A 26,439-nucleotide genomic window follows, 5' to 3' on the forward strand; every position below is an offset into this window, starting at 1 on the left:
GACAGATACAGAGCAGGTTGTTCTCTGCAGCATTTTTAACAGATGTTGCCTAAATAAAACAGATGCATAATATCTGAACGCAGGTTGTGTACAGTTTTCCGAAGCTATAAACAAGAAGGTGTAAAAAGTAATGCAGATCTAAGTCCTAGTGAGACACAGGATTTAATTTCTAAGAGACCTAAATTAAGTACTTCAATGAAACGGCAACACAGATCAAAGTCTCACATGAAATGTTAGTGGGGAAGATGAAGAAGTCTGTCATCTGTTCCCCTTGCACCACCTGTCATCACCTTCAGTAGGTGATACCCATGCAGCATAGTCTTTCTGTGGAGAAATTGCAAGCGAGGGAGGAAAAAAAGAATCGGAAAGAAAGAGTAAGAGTAAGCAAACCCACACCAGGCCCCTAAAATAAAAATATTTCACAAGATCACACTACCAGTTTTGCCTTTCAGTGGCAAAATATTCTAAAGGTAACTCAGAGAGTAATCCTCTTGCTAAGGATACCCTTGTCTGACAGTTTTGAGGCTTCCACGCTAGACGAAGAAGAAAGCTGAAGTACACCTACCTCTACAAAAGGGGTGTGGGGAAACAAAACCAAAAAAAACAGTCACCAAGCCCTTCTCTTTTCTTGTGTTCACTAATTACTCTTCACTACTACTACTACAAACTAATAAAGAGTAATGACTAATCAATAAGCTAAACCAAATAAAATAATTAATAACCCATTAACTAATTACTCTTTGCCTTGCTTTTCAAACATGCAGTGTTAATTCTAATAAAAGGCAGGTACAACTTCATGTGATAAGCCTGTAAAACAGAGTCTCAGGAGGGAATCAATAATTTAGCATTAAGAGCAGATCAGTCCAGCAGCAAAAAAAAAAATAAAAAAAATCACTCAACACAACATCTGATCATAGAATCATTCTAAATAAAATTCAGTTTAAGTAGCTGTTGATTCATATTTTACCAATGTTCAACAGGATTGTTACAATCTCTTCAGAAAGAGATGGTGAAGACACATCTGAAATGAGCATCAAATCTTGTGAGAAAAATTTTAACCCAAAGAAACTACTTCAGAAACATACCCTTAAAATTTAGTGAGTACATTACTTATTATATATGACCACAGACATTAGACATGTTTATCAAACTTTCTGTACCTCAGAAGCCAGAGGTTCATACTTACTTGAGTATTTTCATAAAACAAAACATCAGGCACTTTCATTTTCTCAGCTGAGTTATAAACTGGCATCGTCACAGACCCTATCTTCAGAATCCCATCATTTATGTCACCTAGACGTTTTTCAGGAAACAAGCAAATACATTACTTACAGCATCCTCTGAGCAGACATGCAATCAATCCCCAACACCTGCAAGTGGTGATTTACAAATTTTAACAAGGTTGTGGGTTGCAGTAAATTACTTCTATCTAAAGAAAGAGAATGCTTCAAAGAGTATCTGTTAACAAGAGGTTGCATTATCATTAATTTGAATTCTCTTTAAAATTGCAAAGAAGTCTGTTAAAATAAATGATCAACAGGTGATCTTACGGGGAAAGTATCACGAGAAACACTAGAAGTTGTGACTGCTGCCTTGGTTTAATTTCATACTCTCATTTTATTATTGGAATATCACTAATATCATTAGGCTACATTTCCTAAACGCACGAGTTTTCTCACTCTCATTCTGCCTCTTCTCTCTCCCTGTCCCACTGGGGAGTGGCATGCAGAAGGGAGCGAATGAGAGGCTGTGTGGATGCTCACCTGAGAGCCAGGGCCAACCCACCACAACAGTATAGAGTCATTGTTGAGTCTCCCCTTTGGCATTGCATTTTTGCTCAAATGGGTCAATGCCAGAAAGTGGACACAACATTTTAGTGAAAACTGGCTAAATCTGCACTCGGTGAAATAACCTTCAACCAGCTCAGAGAAAAAGTGCATTAGAAAAATTTCTTAAGATTAAAAGAATCACAAATTTTGTCCTTAGGAAAATAACAACTGAGTGTAAACAATAATGTTGTGCAATAAAAACAGCAATAGATTTTTGTCACTAATTTCTTAATCTGGTACGGTATAAAACTGAAAATAGCTTCATTTCTATACAAGTGTTTGCAGTTCTTCACCTATTATTCTACATGGTTCTATCTTTATGATATGAAACAGAGAAACATAAAGAAAATTCAAGAGATGTGTCCAGATAAAAAAAAAGATGGTAAGCAGGCAGCACCATACAACTGGCAAGAGTTCAAATGATTTTTCAAATGTAGGTTTTATGTATACAAAAAATGCAAATACAGATGTAATAACACATGGATGGCTGCATATGTATATGTGTATAGGTATGTATTCACACATACATATAGCTGCACATACATATTATACTGTATAGAATAGGTACATTAATATATCTGTATTTACACATATATTTTATATATACATACACATAAATAAAAATCTATAAACAAAGAATCCATATCAATTAAAACCAAAGATGTGTTTACTACTGCGAAGATCTAACAGTAGAACCACAGAAGTCAAATACATCACAGAAGAGAGAACAAACATACAGAAGAATGCCAGCAGAGATAACACTGATGGAGTAAAGGAAAAGTTTAGTGAATGGAAAATGGCAAATTGCTCAAAGTGTGCTGTCTGATAGAAAATATGAAAAGATATACAGCTAGCAGGAAGACCAGGGGTCATGCAGGAATAAGAAAGCAAAAGTGAGAAAAATGGCAGAAGCAGAAATATATGCATGGTGCTGAAGGCTACTGCAAACGAGTGCAAGTTGGATGAGGTAAAGGAACAAAGACCTGCTCAATACAGACGACCTGTAACAATCACAGCAATTTAAAGAGAACAAAAAGAAGGGAAACTAACAAAGAAATGTGTGCCAGAATGATAGGAAAACATTATCCAAGACTCCTACAAGAGCGTCAATGAGAAAAAGGTTGATTTTAACGGTGGAAAGAAAGTAGTGATGGTAAAAAACAGAAAAGGGAAATATTAAGATCAAACCAAGGCTGTAACTGTACAGAAGATTAGTTATCAGTGATGAAAAAAAAAAAAGAAAAAAAAAAAGAGTCCAAGAAATCCTGAGACCACGGACCTCATAGACTGGGAAACACTTAAACATGATGAAGAACAAAATTCCATGAGCTGGAAATACAGCAGACAGTGAAAAAATACCAACATACTGAAAGCAGCATTGCATTCTGGTAGAACAAAGTCAAAGGGATATAACTGGAGCAAACTACATTTAATTTTGAGGATAATTCATAAACGGCTATACGCTCAACTGTCTGAGAAACGTTCATGAAGAGCAGGACAAAAGATGGCAGAAGCTTACATGTGTAATCCTTTTCCTCTACTTTCTTCATGTCATCTGGACTTGTCCCAATACCAGAATCCTGCAGATTTTTATGTAAAGCTGATCTGGCAAGGTTTGGTAAAAACCTAAATGAAGAAGAATAATTGGGAGGTTGCATTTTAAGGAATTTAAAAAATAATGTTCATTATTTTCTGTAATCTAAAATCAGTATGAAGCTTCACTTGGACCTCCAAACCCTGCACGTCTATTCCTTTCACATTCAAACAGCCTTCAACATTTCACCTATCCCTAAAGACAGAAACCGAGCTTCTTCCATAGGCAATGAACCACACCTGTGGCCGTGTGCTCATTTTAAGACTTCAGTGTTATCAAATATTGCAACAGGGTTGCAATGTATAATGGATTAGGACTGGAAGTATGTAATGTCCTCATTCCACTGCCAGTAAAAGCTACAATAGAACAATGTTTTGTCGGAAATACCTTTTCTCTTGACTCAGTGCACTTGGACCTCAGGTTCCAAAGAGAAAGTGTGAGCTCTGAGGTGTCCAGAACTAGGCCCTTTCAGTTTTCCAAACTTTTTGATAATTACAATTTGCTTTCTTTTGAAAATAAATAAAATAAAACACCTACATGTTCATAACTTTTCTAGATACAGTTTTTAGAACTGAAATCACGCCTCCACCAAACACCTAGTCATACTAGACATTATTATAACTTTGCTTTTGAGTGTTTTGAGACAGTGAACTAATGCTGATAATGGTGATCTAATTTATATAATGTAATGAAATATCTTAATAAAGATGAGAAAAGAGTACAAAGTAATTTCTACTCACCTCCTAGGTTTGAGAATACCACAGAAATACTTCTAAAATAATGACAGACTTTAAGGAGCAAGACAGCAATTGTATTGTCTACTAAACATTAAAAGCTATCTTGCATGCTAGCAACTGACCAAAAGGCTCTTGAACTTCCACCAAAACTAGCACTTCTACCTGGAAAGGCAGGCTTTATTCACAGCATAGTAAAGGCTTTCATCTGGATGTTCTGACAGTCGACGACAAATTCGCAATAGTTGTCGAGTAGATAAAGACGAAGCCAGTGACTGTGCCTGTCAAAAAATGTGAAGTAGTTTAATTATTTGATTTCTGGGACTGAATCTCAGAGATTTAAACTGAACAAGTCAGAAGAAAAAAGTAATCCAAAAGGAATTATTTCAACTTTTCTTCTAATTCATAGGTGCTTTCTGCCTCCTACAGCAGCTTGTGCTTTTTAATCTGCAAGATTGTAATTCTGTATTTGTTGCAGTAATTCACTGCCATGGAAAACATGATGTCATCAAAAGATCAGCCTTACGATTTCACTTGATAAGCGAAAGGAAGAAAAATGTGCTGATAACTGAATTTTATTCGCTATATAAAACCTAACACTAAACAATAACAAAGAGGTTAGCCACTGTAAAAGGATCAATGTCCTAAAAACTCATCTGCTATTCAGAAATTGAATATAAGCTCCACATGTAAAGCTCTGGCAAAAGAGTCTGGCAGGATTCTTGGACGTATAAACAAGACAACACTGGGCAGCAGTAAGGAGATTGTATCACCTCTGCACATGCCTTCTGGGCGGGCCGTTACTGGAACACTGTGTCCTTTTCTGTTGTCGATATGTTAAAATAAATGCTAAAAACTGGACATGATTCAGCAAAGAGTTACAAAAACGATTCAATGCCTGGGAAGGCAGACCTCAAACAAATACAGCAAAATTTAAAAAACCAAACAAACAAAAACCCCAAACAAGTGTCCATGTATTTAAAGAGAGATATAAAGACTGAGAAAGAAATCATTCTATAATTATATCTACCGGATGAAGGTATCTAATACAAATAGGTTCCTTATTTTAGCAGGAAACACACAACAATGAGTGTGATCTGATAAGTCACGCCATGCTTTGCCTGGGTCAAGTGAAATATTTTAATTAGGTAATTTCAAAATGTTTTGTTTTGGTTCATATAAATGACTTCTAACTACATTACAGTTATCTCAATATATTATGCCATTTCAATTGTAAAAAAAGTCCTGAAATTTGCCATCCTGAGGAAAAAAAAAAAACACCACCAAACAGAAAAGCAACACTTCCTGAATTTCAGAGCCTTTTTTTCCCTCTTGATCATTTTTAAGCATGAGAAATGTCTTAAGACTAATTCTTTCCCACAGAAAGTTGCAGTTTTGACAAACTGACATTAACTTCTTTAAAAAAAAACAAACATTTTTTTTCAAAAAAATCAGTTCTATGAAATTGTACAAAACTTTTCTTGAATGCTGAGAAAGTAAAGGATAACATTTTTTAACATAGCTCTGAACAAGAATCATTTAGATTGGGACAACTGCAAAGATTACTACTCCTGTTCCTCCAACTTTCATTGATGGAAGATTACAAAGCATTTTCCAAACCACCACAGTTTACCACCCAGCACGATGGACACTGTGATGTAAATGACGGCTTTTCAAGTGTTATTTCTAGACCTACTCAGCCATGTGTGAAGCAGGGGCAAGGGAGAGAGGTGAGTGCTGTATCCTTGTTATCCCTGCTCACTAGCCAGAACCCTCACTGCCTTTGGAGATAATATTCTATTTCCAAAACAAATAGCTGAAAGGTTACCAAGTAGTTTTGGCAGGTAAGCAATTCTCCTAAATCACAACCTATGGGACTGCACTGATGGAGAACAGCAGCTGGGCAGAGTAGCTGAGGTAGTGTACTTCATACATTGTACCACCTTGGCAAGTCCAATCTCTAAGGACATGGGCATTTTAAAGTCTAAATTATATATAGCATCAAATCCTGCAGAGGAATAAATAAGCACAGAAGACAGACCCACAGAGGAAAAGCTGTATCACATCTTAATATTTGCAACTGACAGCTAAAGTTCTGGGAATAAAATTTCCTCTTTTCTCTTGACTGTTTTGTCTTCGTTTTTTCAGGGTTTTGTTTTTATATTTTATATTGAATGACTGTAAACTCAAAACTGGGTTAGTGACAGTCTTTGTAATAAACATCCAGGAGGCATCTAATTCAGCAGGATCTTCATTGTGGTCTCGAGATTCTATTCCAAATCAAGCAAACAATTACAATGACGCAGACAATGACACAGGCCGAATATTCTACAGGTATTCTTCTATTGTTAACAAAATCACTTTAAACAACAGTTAATATTTCAAGATAATCTCTGGCAGAGGCTTGCTTACTTAGGCAGCTCTATAAATAGCCTGACATACACCTAAGGCACACATTTCAGCTCTGCACTGCACAGCCATGCTATTCTCAACATGTCTCATGTCACTGCTGATCTACAAGAACCCTCCCTCGATCCGTACTGTGACTCACTTCTTATTCAACATCATATACTTCATTTAGATATCTCACAACGCTATAGATATCCACATTTTCGGAAAGGATTTTTATAATGCTCTGTTCAGGCATGATATGTCTCCAAGTATGTCAAAACCAATACATTTATATATTAGTAAGAGTCCCAAAGGTGTACCTAAAAGTCAAGCTTTTTACTTATAGTTTGTTGGGTTTTTTTTAAGCTCAGAAGAGCATAACAGCCTCTCTCAGCTTCTTAGACGGTAATATTGCAAAAAAATATTTCCCATAATAAAATCATGAAAACTAAGGAGACTCAAATACATTTGCATACCAGTTAAACTGCTGGATTCCACTAAAAATGTTTTACATTTTAGTTACATTAAAAATACCCAGTGTGTTAGTTGCTATAGCAATAATTTCTCTTTCTTTTCACCATGATTCGACTGTATCTTTTACAGAATTTTGTGGTTACTATGTCAGCAGAACTTACGCTTCTTGACAAGACTGCTTTAATGGAATAGCCCATGGCCGAGAGTTCTGGTGCTTTCCCTTTCCTTATTCTTTGCTGTTGCCCATTGGCATTTTTTTAATGGCTAGGTAGTCCCTATTGTCCAAAAAGCCCCAATAATGTCAGCTATGAAAGTTCCAACAACTAAAGCAAAGTAATCAAAAAATCTTTACACATGCGTGACTATATCCATACCTATTCAAAAGGCACCTAAAGCATGTTTCACTCTGAGCCATGTATCTAAACCCACCACCACCATGTGTACTTCTCTGGGATTCGGGCAACTTCCTAAAAGCTTTACTTATGCAGATTCTGAAAATGCACACCATAAATCCAAAAAGTTTATAGCATGTAGTGCAGTAATTGCCAGCGATAATTTTCTGGGGCTGGTTTTCCAATAAGGCAGCCTCTGAAATAACAGTATAGCTTAGCATGCTTCACCCGGTCTTTATTAAAACAAACAGTCACAGTGGGAGAAGGTAAATTTTAAAAAAAGAAAAAAAAAAGAAAATAAAAAGAAAAAAAGAAAAAAAAAGAAAAAAAGGAAAAAAAAAAAAAGAAAGGGCTCACCGTGGCATCATTTGTCTCCCGAAGCCTGTGTGTTAAGGACAACAACTGCTCCACAGCAACACTGGGTACATTTGGGATCTGATTGTAAGAAAACCAGTATTAATCTTACTGCAAGATATGCAAGTTCCATATACAGCTACATCTAGACGCAACAAGCATACACCTGCTGTAGTTGCTTTATGTCACCCAAAAAGGAATACAACTTTGACAAAGATCATTTTTCTATTACAGCATCATTTCATATCACAATAACAATCCTAATTTATATCAATATCATTAAAAGATAAGCAGATATGCTGCTTTGATAAGCTTTGAAAATGAAGACTCGTTTATTCTACGCTGAAATAGCAAAGTATTTTTTATGTAGTAAATAATCATGTTCAGTAAGCAATAGTCCATAAGTGCCTAAAATATTGAACATACTTACCATTTCTTTAATAACTTGAATTTCTTCACTCTTGCTTAAAGATCGAACATTATGAAAAAGAAACAGCGTCAGAAACTCTGGGCCCAGCCATTGTTGGGTACTACTTCCGATGACAGGAGGTTCTGCTAAGACCACTATTCTGAAAGAAGGATGAATAGGAAAGATAGACCTGCAAAAAAAGAGTTTAAAAATCTATTACATGGCTTAAGTGGTGAATATCAAATTTAATTTTTAAAAGAGATGAAAAAAAATTAAATTATTATACTGAATCATTTCAGTCTATTCAGGTCATTTGCAGTGCAACTTTATTTTTTTGAAAAAAGACAAAAGACTTTTACAAGTGCTTTACTTAAAGCAGGATGTCTCATAGGCAAATCAGGGACAGAACAAGATCTACTGGAGCTGCAGTAATGAGAAACTTCTTTTACTCAATTAGACAGAAAGGATGACACTATAGAGATTGGCCTAGATACTATGAAGAGCTGGATTTAGTAATAGTTTAGGAACATTCTCCTTACTGATGCTTTTTGTGGCCCTAAGAAAAATCACCTGGATGCCTGGGATGGGATTAACATGCCTAACTTCATAATATTTCTGAAAGTTATACTTCAAAGACCAAACCAGTTACCTCACCCATGGCTCATTTTAGAGTCAGCATGGGGAGACGAGTCCCTCCGAAGGCACATTAAGACTTTAAAGAATTTAAAAAACGCCCTACTGGGCCCTTCAATCTACCCATCTCACTACATGTTCTGTCTCTGATTATAACAGCTGGAGATACTCCTTGGGGAATGCATATAAGCCTAGCCACTACCAGTAGCCTGCTCCTCTCATACTCTCCCAGCACCGACAACCATATCTTCAAGGACATTGGAGGGTAGATCTCTGTTTGCTTTAATGTCTGTTTACCCACAAATTTGTCTAACCCCTTTCTGAACTTCTTCATCTTATCTCCCTCCGCAACCTCCCATGGCAACACATTCACCGTTCATAGTTGTAAAAGGTACTTTTATTGTTGCTATTTTTTAAAACTTTATGGAACTGACCTGCTAGCTTCAGTCAGTGTCCCCTAGTTCACACTGCAGGATTTGGTGACTAACAGTCTCTTAAACACCTGCTTGTTTGATTCCACTGAAGATAACGAGAGCTTGCTGTGATCAACACAAACCTAAATATACAACTTTTAGATGCATGTGTTAGGGCAGTAGAAGACCGCTGCCTCAGTTTTTGGTATCTTTGCCGCCTTCCCATCTTTTGTCTCCCTTATCTCTGTAATATTATCACCTCTTCAGACTGGGAATGCAGTGGTACTCATCAATCAGCACAATTGCACAATCTCTAGAAGTGGTAGAAATCATAGTAACAAGTCAGATGCAAGAGCCAGTCAAATTGTGTAAGGAGGGTCTGTTTACAACAATTAATTTCACAGTACTCTTATTAAAATAGGAGATGTTAATTTGGAAAAAGAAAGTGAAATTTAATTAGACAGTTTACATTGCTAGCTACACCTGTCATCATGTCATTTTCCACATAAATTACCACATTTGAAATCAGAATACTTGGAGGCTGTTCTTCCTGGTTAAACTGAGGGGAGGAAACAACGGCACAGGCAAAAAATCTGAAGACAGAATATGAACATTAAACAGAAATTAACAAATCCACTGCGGAGTTGGCTTATCTGTTCGTCACAACAATAAACCTAAGACACAACGCAGTGATTATAGCGAATAGTCTCTTGTATCGAGGCAAACACAGAAGGTGGCATGAGTTATTCTCAGCTGAAAGTCATAAGCCTAGAAGCTACTCCCTGATTGATAAAAATAGAAATAGATGTCTGAAAACATCACATGAAAGAGGAACCAATGGGAAAGTCACTGTCACTGAGCATAAAAGAAGGTCAGGGAACATTAGCCAACCTTGTTATAGAAGAAAACATCTCCTAGATAGGATAAATACATATACTTCCAAATTCACCTCCCCTCATGCATTACTAAGAAGAAAAACAACCCTCCTTCAGGAATCCACCAAATTCGAAGGACCAATTCTCCTACTTCTGCAATACCATCAGCGAACACAAGAAGCAGCCAGCTTTCCCTAGTAAAAGGAACCCATTTCTCTCGTACCACCTCCATGTCACCGCCTAACTGGAAAGGCATGGTGGGGACAGCCAGGGAGGGCATGGGGAAAAGCAAGAGGAGAGGAGATGCAAAGTCAGGGCAAGTTAGCTTGGCCGTATCAGTTGAAGTCACTGACGTACTCTCTAGCCTTGGACATACCGCAGCTTCACTGCTGTAGGTTTCCAGTTTGTAAACATGAATATAATTATTTGGCTCCTTCAAAAGTCTATTGCTTGGACTGATGTTTGCAATGTTGAAAATGTCAAGCTAAGTGTATTATTAAAACAAATGCCGCAAATGACTGAATCCTGCAACGCTCTGAAACTCCCCAGCTTCCATCAGCGCAACTGAAGAGCTTCAAGCTGTTCCATCGTATTATAGATCAAGTCTCTTAAGGAATATAATAGGGAGCTCCTACATGGAGCTATATTTTATAAAAAAAGAAATCCTTGACATCTTGTGTTCTTTGCAGATGAAGGCCAAGTAAGTGTATCTTGTTAAAAACTTGACACCTTTTAAATTAATGAGCCTCAAACACAGTGGGAAGATTTGGTGTTAGTTGATTAACAGAAGGAGTCTCTATCCTTCCCTCTATTATATGTTTACTGACAGCACAGACAGCAGAGCACTCTCCTAATAATATATGTGTCCTTTTTCTAACATCAGTGTTTAATTCCAACCAAGGATTACTGTCACTACTCTCAAGAGAAAGATCAGAACACAGTCTGTTCAGAGTGATTTTAGGAAAAGATTTTCTTGTTATTGACACATGGTTCTGAGCAATTCAAGCTTCTCCTAAAAAAAAAAAAAAAAAAGTAGAACAGCATTCCTAATGCCACCTTGCAAAACCAAGCTATCTTTGGTCATCCCTTCCTGTAACATGATTTAATAAATCTCATTTTCTATCAAAATAAGAACAATTTTATTAGCTGGAAATTATTATAATACTAGGACCACAATGGTCTATGGTTTTCTTGCTGTTTTTTTTTTTAATTTCACCAACATCTAAAATTAACAGATTACTTTGTCTGAAAATTCAGTAAATTAAAAAAAAAAACCCACACACACAAAAAGTAAAAGCTAGAAAATGTAAGCAATTAAAAGCTTTTATTGTTTGCTAAATTCATTCCCTGCCGCATTTTATATTTGTCTCATCTACTGTGTGTTCTCTTTCAACCTAATCGCAAGGAAAATAATCCACTGTCGGCAAGGCACTAAAACCACACATGCATTACAAGTGACTTCTTTTAGGTTTTGAACAATCCTATTATATATCTACTTCTAGATTTTCCTGTAATAGTTGCCTTTCTGCTCACCACACCACGAACTTATTGTGTATGTGTGCGTTCTGAGGGAGATATCAACCCAAACAGCTTAAAATCCTGCATCGTAAGACAAACCAGCACTTCACTGCTTGTCTTGTAAAGGCTGTGTGCTACCTTTACAGTGTCTGTCTCAGTGGAGTAATGGATGATTACAGAAGAAATTGTATGCAGAAATCTTGGATATGCACAGTACTAGAACGCACTTTCTCTTCATCTCTGAACCTGTTCACGAAAATGAATCATACAATCATTAAATGAATGAGAAAACAGCAGCTATAATTGCCTTCTATGTAAAAGATCTGTAAAGACCTTTTAAAGATCTGTCACTTTCTCAAGGGAAGCTTTTTTTTTTTCTTCTCCTCAAAAACTCATAAGCAAAAATATTTAGTTTCCTCAAATGAGTGAATGTCATCTTACTGTGACTGTTTGCTAACTTAATCCCACAGCCAAACCAGCACAAGAAAGAACAGAGGAAAAAATAATTTATGCCCACTGCAAGTTACCTTGTAGCTCATAGCCTTTCAGCAGGCCAAGGAGTATCCCAAAAATCTCACAAAGGCAAACATACTGCTTGCATTTGTCAGTCCTGACAGAACAATTGCACCCACCAGTCTGAAGTTCTTCTCAGAAAAATGCTAGTACACACGACAGATGTAGAAATGTAATGAAATAATAGCAAACATATAACCCAATGACAATAATTAACATTATTTTAAATAAGAATATGTTTTATTAGCTCTTTACAAAGGTAATAAAACTTCTAAATGAAGTTGTCCAAAAATATAATTTATGAACAATAGTGCTTTAACCTGCAAAACTGGAATCTGAAAACCAAACAATACTTTCCTCTTTGTCCAGCACTGCTAATAACACTGCCACAATTAAAGCACGTTCACATTCTCTACTGTAATACTGTTTACATTCGTATTCAGAGGCATGCGACTTCTTCAGACCACAGTGTGGTCTGAAACGCCACAGCTTTATTTAAAATAACCCTCTTGAATTACCAGGGTTGGAAATGAAGTGATGGATTGTGCAGTATTCTCCTCTCTATTCTGCTACACATATGAGCATTATAACTGTTGAGTACTAAAAATTAAAGGCACTAAAACTGAAAAATATTCATATATTTTTTACTATCAAATATTTTCATATAGAAGCACGAAAGCTTGGTATGAAATGTGTCTTGCTTGTCTGAAGAAGATATGCCCTAAAACTTCAATTTTTTGTCTTAGAAATGGGAAAAATCTTGAGATATGTCAAATCTTCTTACAAACACAAACTAAAAAAAAAAAATGTTTACGGAAGTTTTGGCTCATTGGTTAGGAATAGTATTTCTTTTGTCTAAAACAGATTTAAATGGAGATTCTGTTTTAAAATTCCATTCACAAACTACTGAGTCCAAGTAGTCTACTTAAAAAGTATTACCAGTTGTTCTTTTCTATTATGAAAGTCATATTTGCATTTACCTAACTAACAACAGCATCCGGCCACCTCATTAGTGAGTCTTAAATTAAGGGGATAGAGTTATAACAGTGAGTTATTTTATGGTTATGAATGATTAGAAGTAGCACAGAAGACAGAAACTGCAAACTATACCAGAAACAGCCACTATAATCACGAACATTCATGCACAGCAAAGCTGATCTGAGGGGAATGGGGGGGGAACAAAAAAAAAAAAAGATGTACCCCATGTTCTCAGTTTCTCTTACATATGGCAGTAAGGTATCAGTTCTTCTCCATCACAGCTGCCTTCCGGTCTTCAGCTACTGCATTTTCTGAAATCTTGAAGATTGCTCTGCCCTCTCCTAATCTAATGATTTCCTAACAAAGTTTTTGGCTTCTTTCCTTCAAATTTTAGTCCTTCAGAACTACTTCTTTTTCTCTTGATCTTATATCACCTCTGTTTATGACTATTTTCAGCTACTTCATTTAAGTCCTGTCTGACTGCTTCGAGATTTAAAATTGTTATGCACTTTCACTGATTCACTGATATCACTAAGTGTTCAAGGCCAGGTTGATGAGGCTTTGGGCAACCTGGTGTAGTGGAGGATTTCTCTGCCCATGGCAGGGGTGTTGGAACTAGATGATCATTAAGGTCCCTTCCAACCCTAACCATTCTATGATTCTATATGCCTCTCGGTATGTTTCTTCCTCTTTCAGGGTTTTGCATAAGAACTATGTTAGTACTTGAGATCAGGTAGATAATAAAAAAGTTAATAACAAAATAAAAAGTTACTTTTGTGACTGTATAGTATCTATTCTATGTCCCATATTTAGAATATGTATATTGATTCCCAATACACAAATGAGAATCGAGGTCTCAGACTGAATGTGTTAGATTTGGGGGGCAGGAGGGGAAGTCATAATAATGTCCTGATTCAAACAAAACCTGAAAACACCTTCCCTATGGAACTTCCTTATTTGAAAAGTAATCTTAATGTGTCACTCGGCAAACATTCAAGATTCGGTCACAGCAGAACTGGGAATAACAGCGTATATTCTGCAGGCCTGGCAAAAACCAACTTCAGTCAAATCCAGTAAATGAGGATAAGTAAAGCTCTCTCTTCATCTTGCTCTGACATCAGAAACGTAGCTAAGACCACTAGCCACAGCCACTGACACACAGCAAAAGACATAATATTTCTCATCAAGACGGAAAGCATCTCCTAATCACTATTTAGAAGTAAGAATTTGCCCAGCCAATCTGCTAATGAATTCAAGGTACAACATACTCTCTATAACATCTCCAAAAGGCAATCTTTTGCGGGCGAGTGAGGGATGATTAGAACCATCATGTTTTCTTAGGCTGTGATTAAATCACCTGTCAGTATCTAGATATCACTTGATGAGAAGGTGTCTGGAGGGAAGGGCAAATTCTGCACAGCCATTCTGCAGTATGGGAGGGTACTGAAGCTTGCAGTGACAGGTAACTGCTGCTGAAAAGGATGAGTAGCCAAGAGGAAGGCAGTCCCAGAATCAAAGAACAACTATCGACATTGCATCTTGGAGTCAGTGAAAAGTAGTGATGTTTTCAGAATACGTAAGGGACCAAAACCAAGATGACGTCCTGGAACACCTTCAGTTCCTCAAGGGCTGATGAGAACAGCACCCTCTCTACAGAAGAGTGGTTCACTAATGCCAAAGAAGCCCATAGCCAAAACCAAAGAAGCAGATACATGTTTGCATTACTTTACCCTGGCTTCAGTAAGTCAGTATAGGAGGAAGTTGAACAAGGGCCAGATCAAATGTTTCACCCAGGAGAAGGTGGGATTCTCAGCACAATAGACTTCAGCTAATTCAGTGCAAAAAAAAATTTTAGCTGTATCCAAGATGGTCCTAAATGGTCACACTAAGTTTCCTGATGCAAGAATGCCTATACAGTGGGGAATCAGTTTGTTTGTTTTTAACATCAAGTACTAATCATAGAATCATAGAATGGCATAAGTTGGAAGGGACCTTAGAGATCATCTAATCCCTGTCATGGACAGGGACGCCTCTCAACTAGATCAGGCTACTCAAGGCTCCGTCCAACCTGTTTCTGAGTAATCAGAAGCATATTCATGTCTAAGACAGCACAAACCCTGCATTTATGGATTAGAGGGTGAAAGCTCACTGTTAGTCAAGTGGATCAATCAGGGCTTAGTTCACAATAAATTCTGTTGCAAAATATTAAGGTGGCTAGGTAAAAGAAGCATGTTGTGATCCAAAAGAAAGAAGACAGGCTTCTGAAGAGAGCCAAAGACTTTCAGGGCCTCCAAAGCAGCCATGCACAGTTAGCACTGAACAGTGGCACCAAAAGGTTACTCAACAACACCAAAAGGAGGGAATGTGTGTACAGAGGTGGCACAGTGAGAAGATGAGTCTGCAGAATAGTCACTAAAGAAGACAGTTTGGACAGTTCTCATAGTCTAACAGATGATGAAGGTTGTAAGGGAGTACACAACAGCCACAGTTAGGATAAACAGGAAGACATGAAATCCAGATGTAAAGCTCTAATCTTGTGAGAGAGATTTGATCCAGGAACAGGAGTCATATTGAACATGAATGCGTGATGAATTCTCCAGGTTTCTGGAGTATATCAGCATGAACTAAAGGGTACCATGCAATAAGGAAAACATCACAGCCACTGCCATTCTGCCTGAAAGCACCTTGGACAAGACCATGGACACAGAGCAAGGATAAGGAGACTCACACAATGACTAGATCTCTTTTGAAGTACAAAGTCCAATGTAAAGTTGGGATACCATCCAAGACTGACTCTTGGACCTTTTTTACTTCTCTTTTCAAAGCCTGGCCTTAAAATCCTGACAAATAGAACACTTCCTTGACACATAGTTCTTCACTCAAATAAAACAAATGCAGGAAATGCCCATCAAGCTGGGTTTATGGCCTCAGCAGCGCGGATACAATTTGCAACAAGTAAGCTTAGATTACACCACACCTATGAAAAAAATCAAAATAAATGCTACAGAAGACTTAAAACAAAGTTTAGTTTGGTTTGGTTTGCTGGAGTTTTTTGTGTGTTTTTGTTTCTTTAAACAAACAAACAAACAAACAAACAAACAAACAAACAAATAAAAACAACCCACAGTATTTCGGATCAAAAGGGAACCAGAAATAACAAAACAACTAGTCAGTAAAAGAAAAACAGCTTTTCTAAAGGGTAGACTATGAAGGAGGTCAAAGAAAAAAACTGTATTTAGTGAGACAATTGAGAGAAACAGGGTGACATCATGAATATATATAACTGATAAGGCCTCTTCAAAATTTGGGCACATGCACACCATGCCATGTAAATATGAGCACAGACATTTGACATAAAGTTTCAACTGTTTTTTCAGAGGTTAGAGCCATTTAAGTATTACAGTATGTTTAGCTCCTTCTGTATCAATGAATATTAGATTGCATTTGTTTGATGTCCACTCAACAATATCCCTCCCATTAATGTCAACTGGTCAGCAGTGTTTGACTATGTATCAAGTATGGCCATCAGAGGACTAGAAAACCTTTCGATCTGTGGAATGTTTCTAGCAGACAAGTGGAAGTGAAGAAACAAAAAGAATAAGCATAATGGGTCCCAACCCATCCTTAGGATTTCCTGCTCTGTATTATTTGTAAATTAAATACCAGCTTTCTAGCTAATGAGGCAAAAGAAAATAACAAGATGTAATTAAATTCAATTTAGCTTTATTTTTCAACATTCTTAAAATGTTCCAGAATTAAATATCTTTATGTTTTTATGTACTTAGAATTTCTCTTCAATTTCTAACTGCTTCTGTTAAAGGATATTGAATGTTTTCCTTTTAGTTCGAGCACTTGAAACAGGATATCGTTTTCTCATGCCACAAAAACAAAAAAGCTCATGAGGAAATTAATATTTAAAATATGATTTTCTTAGTGATTAGAAGGTATGAATTTAATAGGGAAGCATTTTCCATGATGTTTTTGTTAAAAATAAAAAAAAAAAAGAGAGAGATTAAGCCCTTTACAGGAGAAAATGGTGTTAGTCATATAGTTGTAGCTGACGCTTTACCTCTCCTGTAGTTTCTCATCAGAGATCTGTAATTCTTCTTTTAAGTTCTGATATCTATCTTCCCTTAACAATCTGGTGCCGTCATAGAGAGTCAGTTCTCTGTCATGTATTAGTCTGTTTGAAAATAAAGAATAAGCTTTATCCAGACTTTGATAACTTTTAAAAATACTTACATCAACCAATACTTTTTATAAAAGCTACCTCAGTCAACACAGGTCATAGTAATAAGAAGAAGTTACAACAATTTAAGATGCATCCAGTGTGGAGGTAATATAATATGCATAAGTAAACAGTTTCAGCCTGTAGTCAGTTAGACAACTTAGTTTAAATGGATATATTAAGAAAATGAAAGATAAAAAAAAAAAATCTGTCTTACCAGTAGAGTGTGCATAAATAGCATGAAACTGCAACTTTGCTATACTTGTACCAAAGTAATATACTTGTGTTTTTTTTTTTCTTGAAGCAATATGTTGCAGTTAGCTCTAATGATTAACATACATATAGACCCAGGTTTTTTTAAGCAGAAGTTGATTAGATGTAATGCATGTGTATGTCAGAGGAAAAATCAGAAGGCAAAACTAAACTGATTAAAAAGTGAAAAAACAGGCAAGCATAATTCTCTCTTCTACCCTTCTGCATATATATATATAAAAAAAAATAAAAGGCGGCACAAAACGTTCTTGCTACAACCTGCTTTTAAAGCCACTGATGTCTTTTAAGTTTGAAAAAGGCAGTATATGATGTAGGTACACGAAATAGAAAAATTTGACCTGACAATATAGATTATTAATAACACAGTATTTGCTCTTATGACTTCTGTTCTGCAAAGTTTACTTTTACTGAATTATGAAATCATGTTTAGAAAGAGTTCTTAGCCATCAATATAAAGTATGGTTTTACGTGTAACTGTAACAATCACATTTTAATTAGAAGCAGAATGCATTCAAAGTATGTGAAACACATTCTGATGTCTTGCATTTTCAAATCATTGTGTAAATATTACTAATTGTTTAGCTAGATTTCACTCTAACCTGATGAAATCAAAAAATTCAGTCATTTCCTGTATTATTATAGACTTACACAGAACATGAAAGAATTGCTTCTGCTTTTAAGTATGTAAAGACTGAACATTATATATTTCATGAAACTTCAATGCTCAGCTTGATTTTTACAATATTCTTGAAGTTACAAAGTCATATTCACCGGAAGGAAATTAATTTCTCAGTATGCATGCACTCAGTAAACAGATCACGCGCACTCGACTTATCCATGCTCACATCCTGACCTTTGAAGTACAGCTAGAGTGCCAGGGTTAATTCGATGAATGCCATCAAGAATAACAAGCTTTCCTTCCAGGGCAGCAGTAACGAGGGGCGATGGTCTCCAAGCAGTGTCTCCATTAGGAAGAGTATACCTTTGTTGTAACAAGTCTCTAGCTGTCATATCCTGTAAGTATCAATTCATCAGAAAAAATATAGTTATGCTCTATTTTCTTCATCTACAAGTACAGGCTTTCCCCTTAAAAAAACTGCATTCTGTTTTTCCTGAGAATACACTCAAACAAGATTATCAGGAAATCTTCAATTACTTTTCCGAAGAATATTAGAAATACACACACGAATCTACACACACACTACGTTAAACAGTCTTTGGAAGCCCTGGACTTGCCAATATCACCTCTTTGAAACCAGAATAAAAGACTTTCCCCACCACAGCCTTAAACGAAATGCAAGCATATGACAACTTGTACACAGCTTTGTGTGCAGAAGGGGGCAGCAATTTACACCTGGAACAAAACAAGAGTAATTCACTTCACATAGTAGTCACCTGAAAGAGCAAAGATTTCATTATTAATCTTGAACACAAACCAGCACGACATTCCACCTCTCTGCAGGAAAACACAGTGGAAGCATCAGTGAATAAAGGACAGAGTAAGAAAGTAACACACAAAATACCAAAAGTATGTAGCATATCACAAAATAATACTTAAGGGATAAATCAAAACTCAAAGTAAAATCTAGCATATCCTCCAGCACAAATATTTTAGATGTGCCATTGTAACAGGTAAGCACTAGAGCAATAAAGATGTAATGGCCATTTTGCAACCTGGAAGACGAAATTCCTTCCTCAGGCTGTGCTGTGAACACAATCTAAAATCAGATGAGAAAAATACTTTCTATTGTAGCTGTAGCTTTTGCATATGTCCTTTTCACAACTATAAACCCTTTGAACTTTAAAGAATAAAAATAGAACACATTACGTCATATGGCCTGAATCATTTCCTCTTTCTACATTTCCTTAAAAGCCTTAAAATAACAAGACAAAGTCTGGTTCCTTCAGTGCTTCCACATTTGTATAATTTAAAGCCTCACGTTCAAATCCACAAAACCAGACCGTATTTCTATTATTGTATTTCTGGGTTTTTTTTTACTACTGTGTTTGCTCTTTTCTATTTTATTAATGAATTAGACAAAACCAGAACATGAAATATTTTTATCAAAGCCAGAGAAAAACGTAAGTGTTTTTAGGACTTGCATCAAAAGTGTGCATTCAGTAGCTAGCAAATGCTGCATAACTGAATATTTAACTAACACACCTTCTGACAATTCACCTCTAGAGGAATGAAACAAAGTACAGTATAAATTGATCAAGATACGTCCTTCTGTAACTCCAACAACCACTTAAGAACCACACATTAATTTTCTGAAGATAAACTGAGAAGCGTATTTTGCTGCAAAATATTTCCTGAAATATACAATGAATGTCTATATTGTAATTTAAATGGTTGAATGAGATTCAATTTAGTGATGCGTTGAAAAGAAGTATCATTTGCTAACACCTGCACAGCTTCTGTAAGGGATTTGTTTTATGCTTAAGTACCCACCCAGCGATTTATTGTTTCTCTATTTATTCTAAACCAATTTTTAAGATATAATATTAAAAATATAACATCATGAGATACAGTGTTATAATACTCTAACATTAAAACTTCCTCCCTTCGGAGTAGAGGTAATAAAAGCGTATGAGTTAATTTTCTTTTCCTCTTATTTTGGGCAAAGCAATGTCAACATTATATTGCCTTGTGAAACAAAATGCTTCCTTTTAACAACTATTGTAACTTAAGTGTTTTACACTGTGTTATTTTCTAAAATATCTCGTATACAGGAAAAAGGAAGTTTAGGAGAGAAAATAAGTAGCCTAACTTCTGTTCCACTCCCTTCAGCAGCTAAAGCAATACAAGCCTTCAACCTAGCTGTTTTTCACAGCTCGCAGTGATACTCATGTTCTTGGCAATTATGAAGTGAAAAATCTATGTTTCCTGCTTTCCATGCCAATTTGGACTCATATTTTCTTAGTATTTCTCAAATAAAAAATTGGAAGGTATTTATAAAGAAAAATTATGAGGTCATGCAAAAAAAAAAAAAAAAAAAAAAGAAATCCTAGAAACAAAAACATCACAGTACACAAACACTAGTGATGTGCTTAAAAGACTGTTTTTGCTGGGGAAGAAAAGGAGCAAGTTGCTGGAAAACTGTTTTAACATCACTTTGAATATTGCTTCCCGCCCCCTCCCCCGAAACTCTGAGGGAAGAATATGTTTTATTTTAAACAATTTGAACCAAAAGTTGCCTAACTACGGTCCACAAAGAACTATCTGGCTGCTGCTTCTCATTTACTGTTGCTTAACTGCACTAAGAGACAACATAAAAACAAACCTTTCCTAATCAGAATGAGTTTCCTTTATCAGCAATTTGCCTGCATGAATTCACATAATAAGAAATCCGTATAACTATGTCAGATATCACAAATGAGATGGGAATTGCCTCTCTGAGCTGACTATTAGTATAAGAGATGATCTATGTGCCCAAAGGTTTGGGAATCCTTGGCTTAGCTAAATCTGATTCTCATCTCACAACATAAAAGCTTTTAGAGGTTTTTTCCTGTGAAATCAATGTAAAGAGCTATGCCTTTTCATGCTATTCAAGCCCTTAAATCAACTTTAGATGGAAAGAATGATGAAGCAAATATTAAAGATAAAAGTAAACATACATATATATATATATATATAAAAACCTAAGAATTCATTTCTCCACAGAGCCTGAAGAAAAACAGTGCTAGTGCTTCAGACCAAGGATAAGTGCCTCACTACTTATTTTTGCACCTGCAGAAATTATTGGAAAATAAAAATGAACCATAGGACAAATAAAAGCCTCCATAACTTTAGAAATGGATTTAGGACAATCTGCTGTCTCTCAAAAAAAAACCCCAATAGGACACTTTTTGGAAACAAAGTAGGGTCACAGAATCGTTTGGGTAGAAAAATCTGCTAAATTTACAGAATTATTAAACTTCTCATAGCCTTCATTGTTAAATTACTGTACGAATTAGTACATTTAACATTTGTTCTGTCATTAAATTATCCCACCACTTTTCTATGTAAATGTTATTACATATAGCTGTACATCTTCTGATAAATTTTAAGAATACATTAGTATTCTTAATATAAGAATATTAAGATATAAATAAATATTTATTATATTTATTATAAATAAATAATATTTATTATATTATATATACTGAGAATAAATATTATTTTTTTTAATTACACTGCTTCCTGTAAAAAGAGTTTATGTAAGACATTGTACATAGGAAATATCTATATGGATAATATACATGTGGATCTCACATAGATTTGTCTATACAGGAATTTATAGTGAATAATGAGCTCACGAATAGTCATTTATTTGCCTTAGTGATACTGTTTGATATCGCCAAAAAGCCTCTCTACAAAAACTCTGTGGTCTTTGAATTTGATCAAACTCTGGTGAAATCAAAGGAAAGGTTCACTTCAGTGGGAAACACGTCAAAACCCTGGCCTAGATTTTACTTCTATAGGAATTACGCATTCCTCTGGTGTTCAGTGAACAACTAATTTGTCAGCTCTTCTCATGTGTCTCCGAAAAGGAACTGTTCCACTCCTATTCAGCAAAGCCATACTAATTAAAGGTAGGATGTTGAAAAACAGTGGACATGTTTTTAACCATGTCCATGGTACCATTTTTGCTGGTGAGTACTGAATACCATATTGCGTGCAACAAAACAAGGGCTAGGGGTGTTCTTGTCCTTAAGCAGGTTTGTCAAGTTGCAAAAGTTATTTTCCTGGGATAATTTAAAAATATGTTGACAGTGAGAAGTGCAGAGAGAAGTACACAGGCTAGCTGGACACACTCAGCTCTGGCTCAGAAACCACACACTTAGCTTAAGACACTACTGTACAGAAGGTCACAGGTGCTGCTAGGAATCCAGGTACGTTACTGTGAACATACCATTGCAGTGATGAGGCTATTGTAGCTTTGGAACTCGAATCTGCTCCCATCCAGCCACCTTAAAGCGTAAGAACAGGGCAAGAGTCATCTGTGTGACTCCATCTATGCAGATGCAGTTTCAGAGTTGGTGCCTTTATCAGCTGAAGTCACATATCGGGAAGGAAAAACAGTGGGATCCTGTCTGGGGGGGTTCTCAACCATGCAGGAAAACATAAAATTGACCATCTTTCTTTTTTTCACCATCAGTAATATTTCTTCTTTCTATTTTATCTCACTTTTAGTCTGTTTCAACCCTTAAACCTCACCACCCATTTCTGTCAGCGTCTCTCTCTCCCCACATGCCACTGCACTTCCAAATCAGCTGCCACTGCTATTTCTTCCTTAGGAGGTCTCCATGCAAAAAAAATTAAATAATCAAAAGGATGGATTAAAGAGACCAATATATTACATTAACTCTGATGCTTGTGTTTCCCTGCAGTATTGCCAATTATCACTTACAACTGTAAATCCAGTGATATTTGGTGTATTTTGACTCACAAGGGCATAGGAGATTCTGGACTTCATACTTGATTTGAGAGTGTTTTCATTCCTCGGGGTTATGGAGAAAACCTTACATGTGTGATGTCTACTGTGGAAAGCTAGCAAATTAATTAATTCTACTTTTTAATCTTGTAATTTTTCCGTTTATGTCATGAGGTTAGAGCGTATCAAGATCTAAGACTGAAAATTTCTTCCCAACATGTACTGAGTGACCACGGGCTATGGGAAAGCACTGTTAAGGATGACAGAGCTTGGAGTTTGCAAAGAAACTCTAGTGATGTGACAAAGCCTGAAGCACTGTCCAGAGGAAATCAAAGGGAAAAACCCTAAATGTACAGCAGCCCCACTGTGCCATGTTTACCACACTCCAAGACACCTGACAGCTCCAAAACCTTCATTCCCTTATTATCCTGCATGCCCAGCCTTCCTGGAACCATTACTACTACTTCAATGTTAACCTTTTGAATACAAATTTTACATTTTTATCAGTAAAAACATTCACTCTGCCCTTACTTTTTAAATTACTGTAAATTTCTTCCTCCAACTCACAAAAATTGCTGCTATAACAATAAGCTCCTTGCCCCCAACCTGAAAGCCCGCAGATGCCTTTACGACTTGTTCATTTCTTCCTTCTTGTCATTTTATCCCATGACTGACATTCTAAAGCAACTATGTCAACTGCCTGTGCGTCTCACAAGCAGTGTTAATGAAAGCCTCTCCCCAAATTTATCTTTAAAGCCACATCTGCACTAAGACACAACATAAGTAAATTAGCAATAATTAGGCTACAAGCGAATGAAGATTATTGTCTGTTTGTTATAGCACCTATGAATAATGAAGTTAATATTCATTGAATGTAATATGTATATGTTACAGTTAAATGCCAGCCCTCATTTTGTATTTCTGGGACGCAACACTTTTGAAAACGGAACCTTATCTTCCAATCATTACTGCAACACAGTCCCACCACAACTCTAATTGTCAGACTAAACAGAAATGTAAAAAAAGAAAAGACACAGAATTTATAATATTGATTAGCATTCCATTTGTTAGGCTTCAGAACAAATAAACATGGAAGAGGGTATTAGCAATCCTAACACAAGAAACACATCAAAAAAACAGAAAAAAGATGAGAAATAACTTTTTAAAAAACTCCCTAGAAACATAAACCCTATTATGTATTCTCAATACAATAAACTGTCTTCCATAATAATAAAAAAAATTGTGTTGATAATAGAGAATACCATTATAAGATTAAATAGCATAAAGACAAACAAAAAAAAGGAATGACAAAAGGTTTTCCAGAAGCATTCAACATGCATGAATTACGAGTGGTCACCATTCTAACCTAAAGGCAGGAAACATCCTTCAAAAGGGAAAAAAATTCAAAAAGGAGAAGACGCAAAAGACAAAAGTTTTCTTTATGACACTCAGTCATGTCAAATCACAAAATGAGATGTCAATTCTCTGTGGCTAGGAGAAAGACCACTGTATTAAACGATTCTTCTTACATTTTACTTAGATGACCTCTCTTTCACTTTCACAATGAAGTCACTAAGATCAACGGCAAGCAGCACAGGGCTAGTTTATACGTAACAACATTGTACTATCTATATTACTGCACAGTACCCCCTCTGTTTAGGCCTGCAATAAGAAAAGATTTTAGATTTTTACTTCAAAGAGTAAAAAATTCTCTACAATGATCAGAAAACTTTGGTATCTTTGAAATCTTCACTATCCTTTATTTTTTTAACCAGTATCAGTGATTATCAGTGATTTTAAAAACTGCAGCTGAATATGAACATAGCTGCAGCTTTTAAAATCACTGAGAGAGAGGATATACAAAAAAAAAAAAAAAAATCGATGCCTGTGTATTATATTTCAGATAATACTTAAAGAATGATCAAGGAGGACAAGAGGAAATGGCCTCAAGTCACACCAGGGGAGGTTTAGATTCGATATTAGAAAAAATTTCTTCACTGAAAGGGTTGTCAAGCATTGGAACAGGCCGCCCAGGGAAGTGGTTGAGTCACCATCCCTGGAGGTATTTCAAACATGTATAGATGTGGCACTTCAGGACATGGTTTAGTGGTGGACTTGGCAGTCCTAGGTGAATGGTTGGACTGGATGATCTTCGAGGTCTCTTCGAACCTAAACAATTCTACGATTCTATCAGTAGCAGGTAGTTTACTTACCTGGTACAGCATGATAGGTTCTATGCTGTATCCCAGTGTATCAGCAAACTCCTTAGCAATAACTGTTTTGCCACAGCCCTGAAAAGTTCGAAAATAAGAATTAGATTACATCCTAAGGAACATGGGGAAGGAGGGAGAAAAGAAATTTAAATTCATACTTTTCCTCCAATTAAACACATATCTTTAACCATATGGGATTGCATCATTTCTGCCAACAGTTGATTATGGCTGGAAGTCCTTATGAAAGTATCTGATCGAGGATGGTTTTTTAACAGCCCAGTCCCAGCTGGAACCTACAAGAGGAAAAAAGAAAAAAAAAAAAAAAAAAAGCTAAATAAGCTATACTGTGATAACTCTAGGCTTTGTGTGGACTGGGTTACATTTCTCCAAAACTATTGTAATATTTTTCTGAAGATTGTCATCCATCAAATGCAGATCTTTCACTTAAAAACATTAAATCATATAATTTCTAATAACAAACTCCTTCACACCTCCTTCACCCACTCTTAATGAAAAAAAAATAACAAAACGTGACCCAATTAAATTACAGCTTTGTGTCTGCAAAGAACTTCAGGCTTTTCATGCTACAGACTATACAAAAATCACCAATATTTAATGCTTATGAGAGAAACATGGAAGAGAAGGAGCAATTTGTACTGTGAAAATCTGAAAGAGCTACTTTGACCAGAAATTTGGAGAGTTTCAATAATTCCCCATGTTAAGGCACTTGCTCTATTTCCACTTCCCATTCTAGTTTGAGAACTGTTTCATCTGCAAACTCCTTACGCCCTCCTGTTCCCAAAGGGACATTTTGCAGACGTATTTTGACCTACATGTCAAACGAAAGCAAAAACCTTCCCCTCAGAAGAGAGACGAATCAGGTCCTACAGACTCACCTTTTTCTTACAAATTCCCATCTGTGCTGCTCCCTTCTTCACTTTATTATGGTACAAACTCTCTGAGGATATTTCTCACCAATGTTAATACAATCTCTCTCTGACTTCCACTAATTCATCTTTTTCATAGACTATAGACTCCAAATTCAACATTAACCTCAAATTCTCAAATCAGCATCTGTTTCCCGAGTAAAACCTTATTTCACCACCTAGCTGGTCATAAACTTCATTGGAAGAAACTCATACTAATCATATTTGATGTCATTACTTTTGTTCCATTTTCCCAACATCCTGTGTCAGAACAT

The 26,439-nt window shown here is 36.1% G+C and overlaps 1 protein-coding gene across 1 annotated transcript in view; it reads right to left on the bottom strand.

Annotated features, from left to right (window-relative positions):
- VWA8 (von Willebrand factor A domain containing 8) overlaps positions 1 to 26,439 on the bottom strand; it is a 198,992-nt gene that overhangs the window by 123,817 nt on the left and 48,736 nt on the right. Inside the window, exons 11-19 of the mRNA XM_086611803.1 lie at positions 25,397 to 25,531; positions 25,239 to 25,316; positions 18,462 to 18,622; positions 17,177 to 17,290; positions 8,199 to 8,367; positions 7,772 to 7,849; positions 4,323 to 4,438; positions 3,349 to 3,455; positions 1,187 to 1,293 (exon numbers count right to left, since the gene is read on the bottom strand). Coding sequence (XP_086467929.1) covers positions 1,187 to 1,293; positions 3,349 to 3,455; positions 4,323 to 4,438; positions 7,772 to 7,849; positions 8,199 to 8,367; positions 17,177 to 17,290; positions 18,462 to 18,622; positions 25,239 to 25,316; positions 25,397 to 25,531 — 1,065 coding nt within the window. The remainder of the gene's footprint in view (positions 1 to 1,186; positions 1,294 to 3,348; positions 3,456 to 4,322; positions 4,439 to 7,771; positions 7,850 to 8,198; positions 8,368 to 17,176; positions 17,291 to 18,461; positions 18,623 to 25,238; positions 25,317 to 25,396; positions 25,532 to 26,439) is intronic.

The sequence above is a fragment of the Tauraco erythrolophus genome, chromosome 1 (genome assembly GCF_009769465.1).
Source record: "Tauraco erythrolophus isolate bTauEry1 chromosome 1, bTauEry1.pri, whole genome shotgun sequence".
Lineage (NCBI taxonomy): Eukaryota > Metazoa > Chordata > Aves > Musophagiformes > Musophagidae > Tauraco > Tauraco erythrolophus.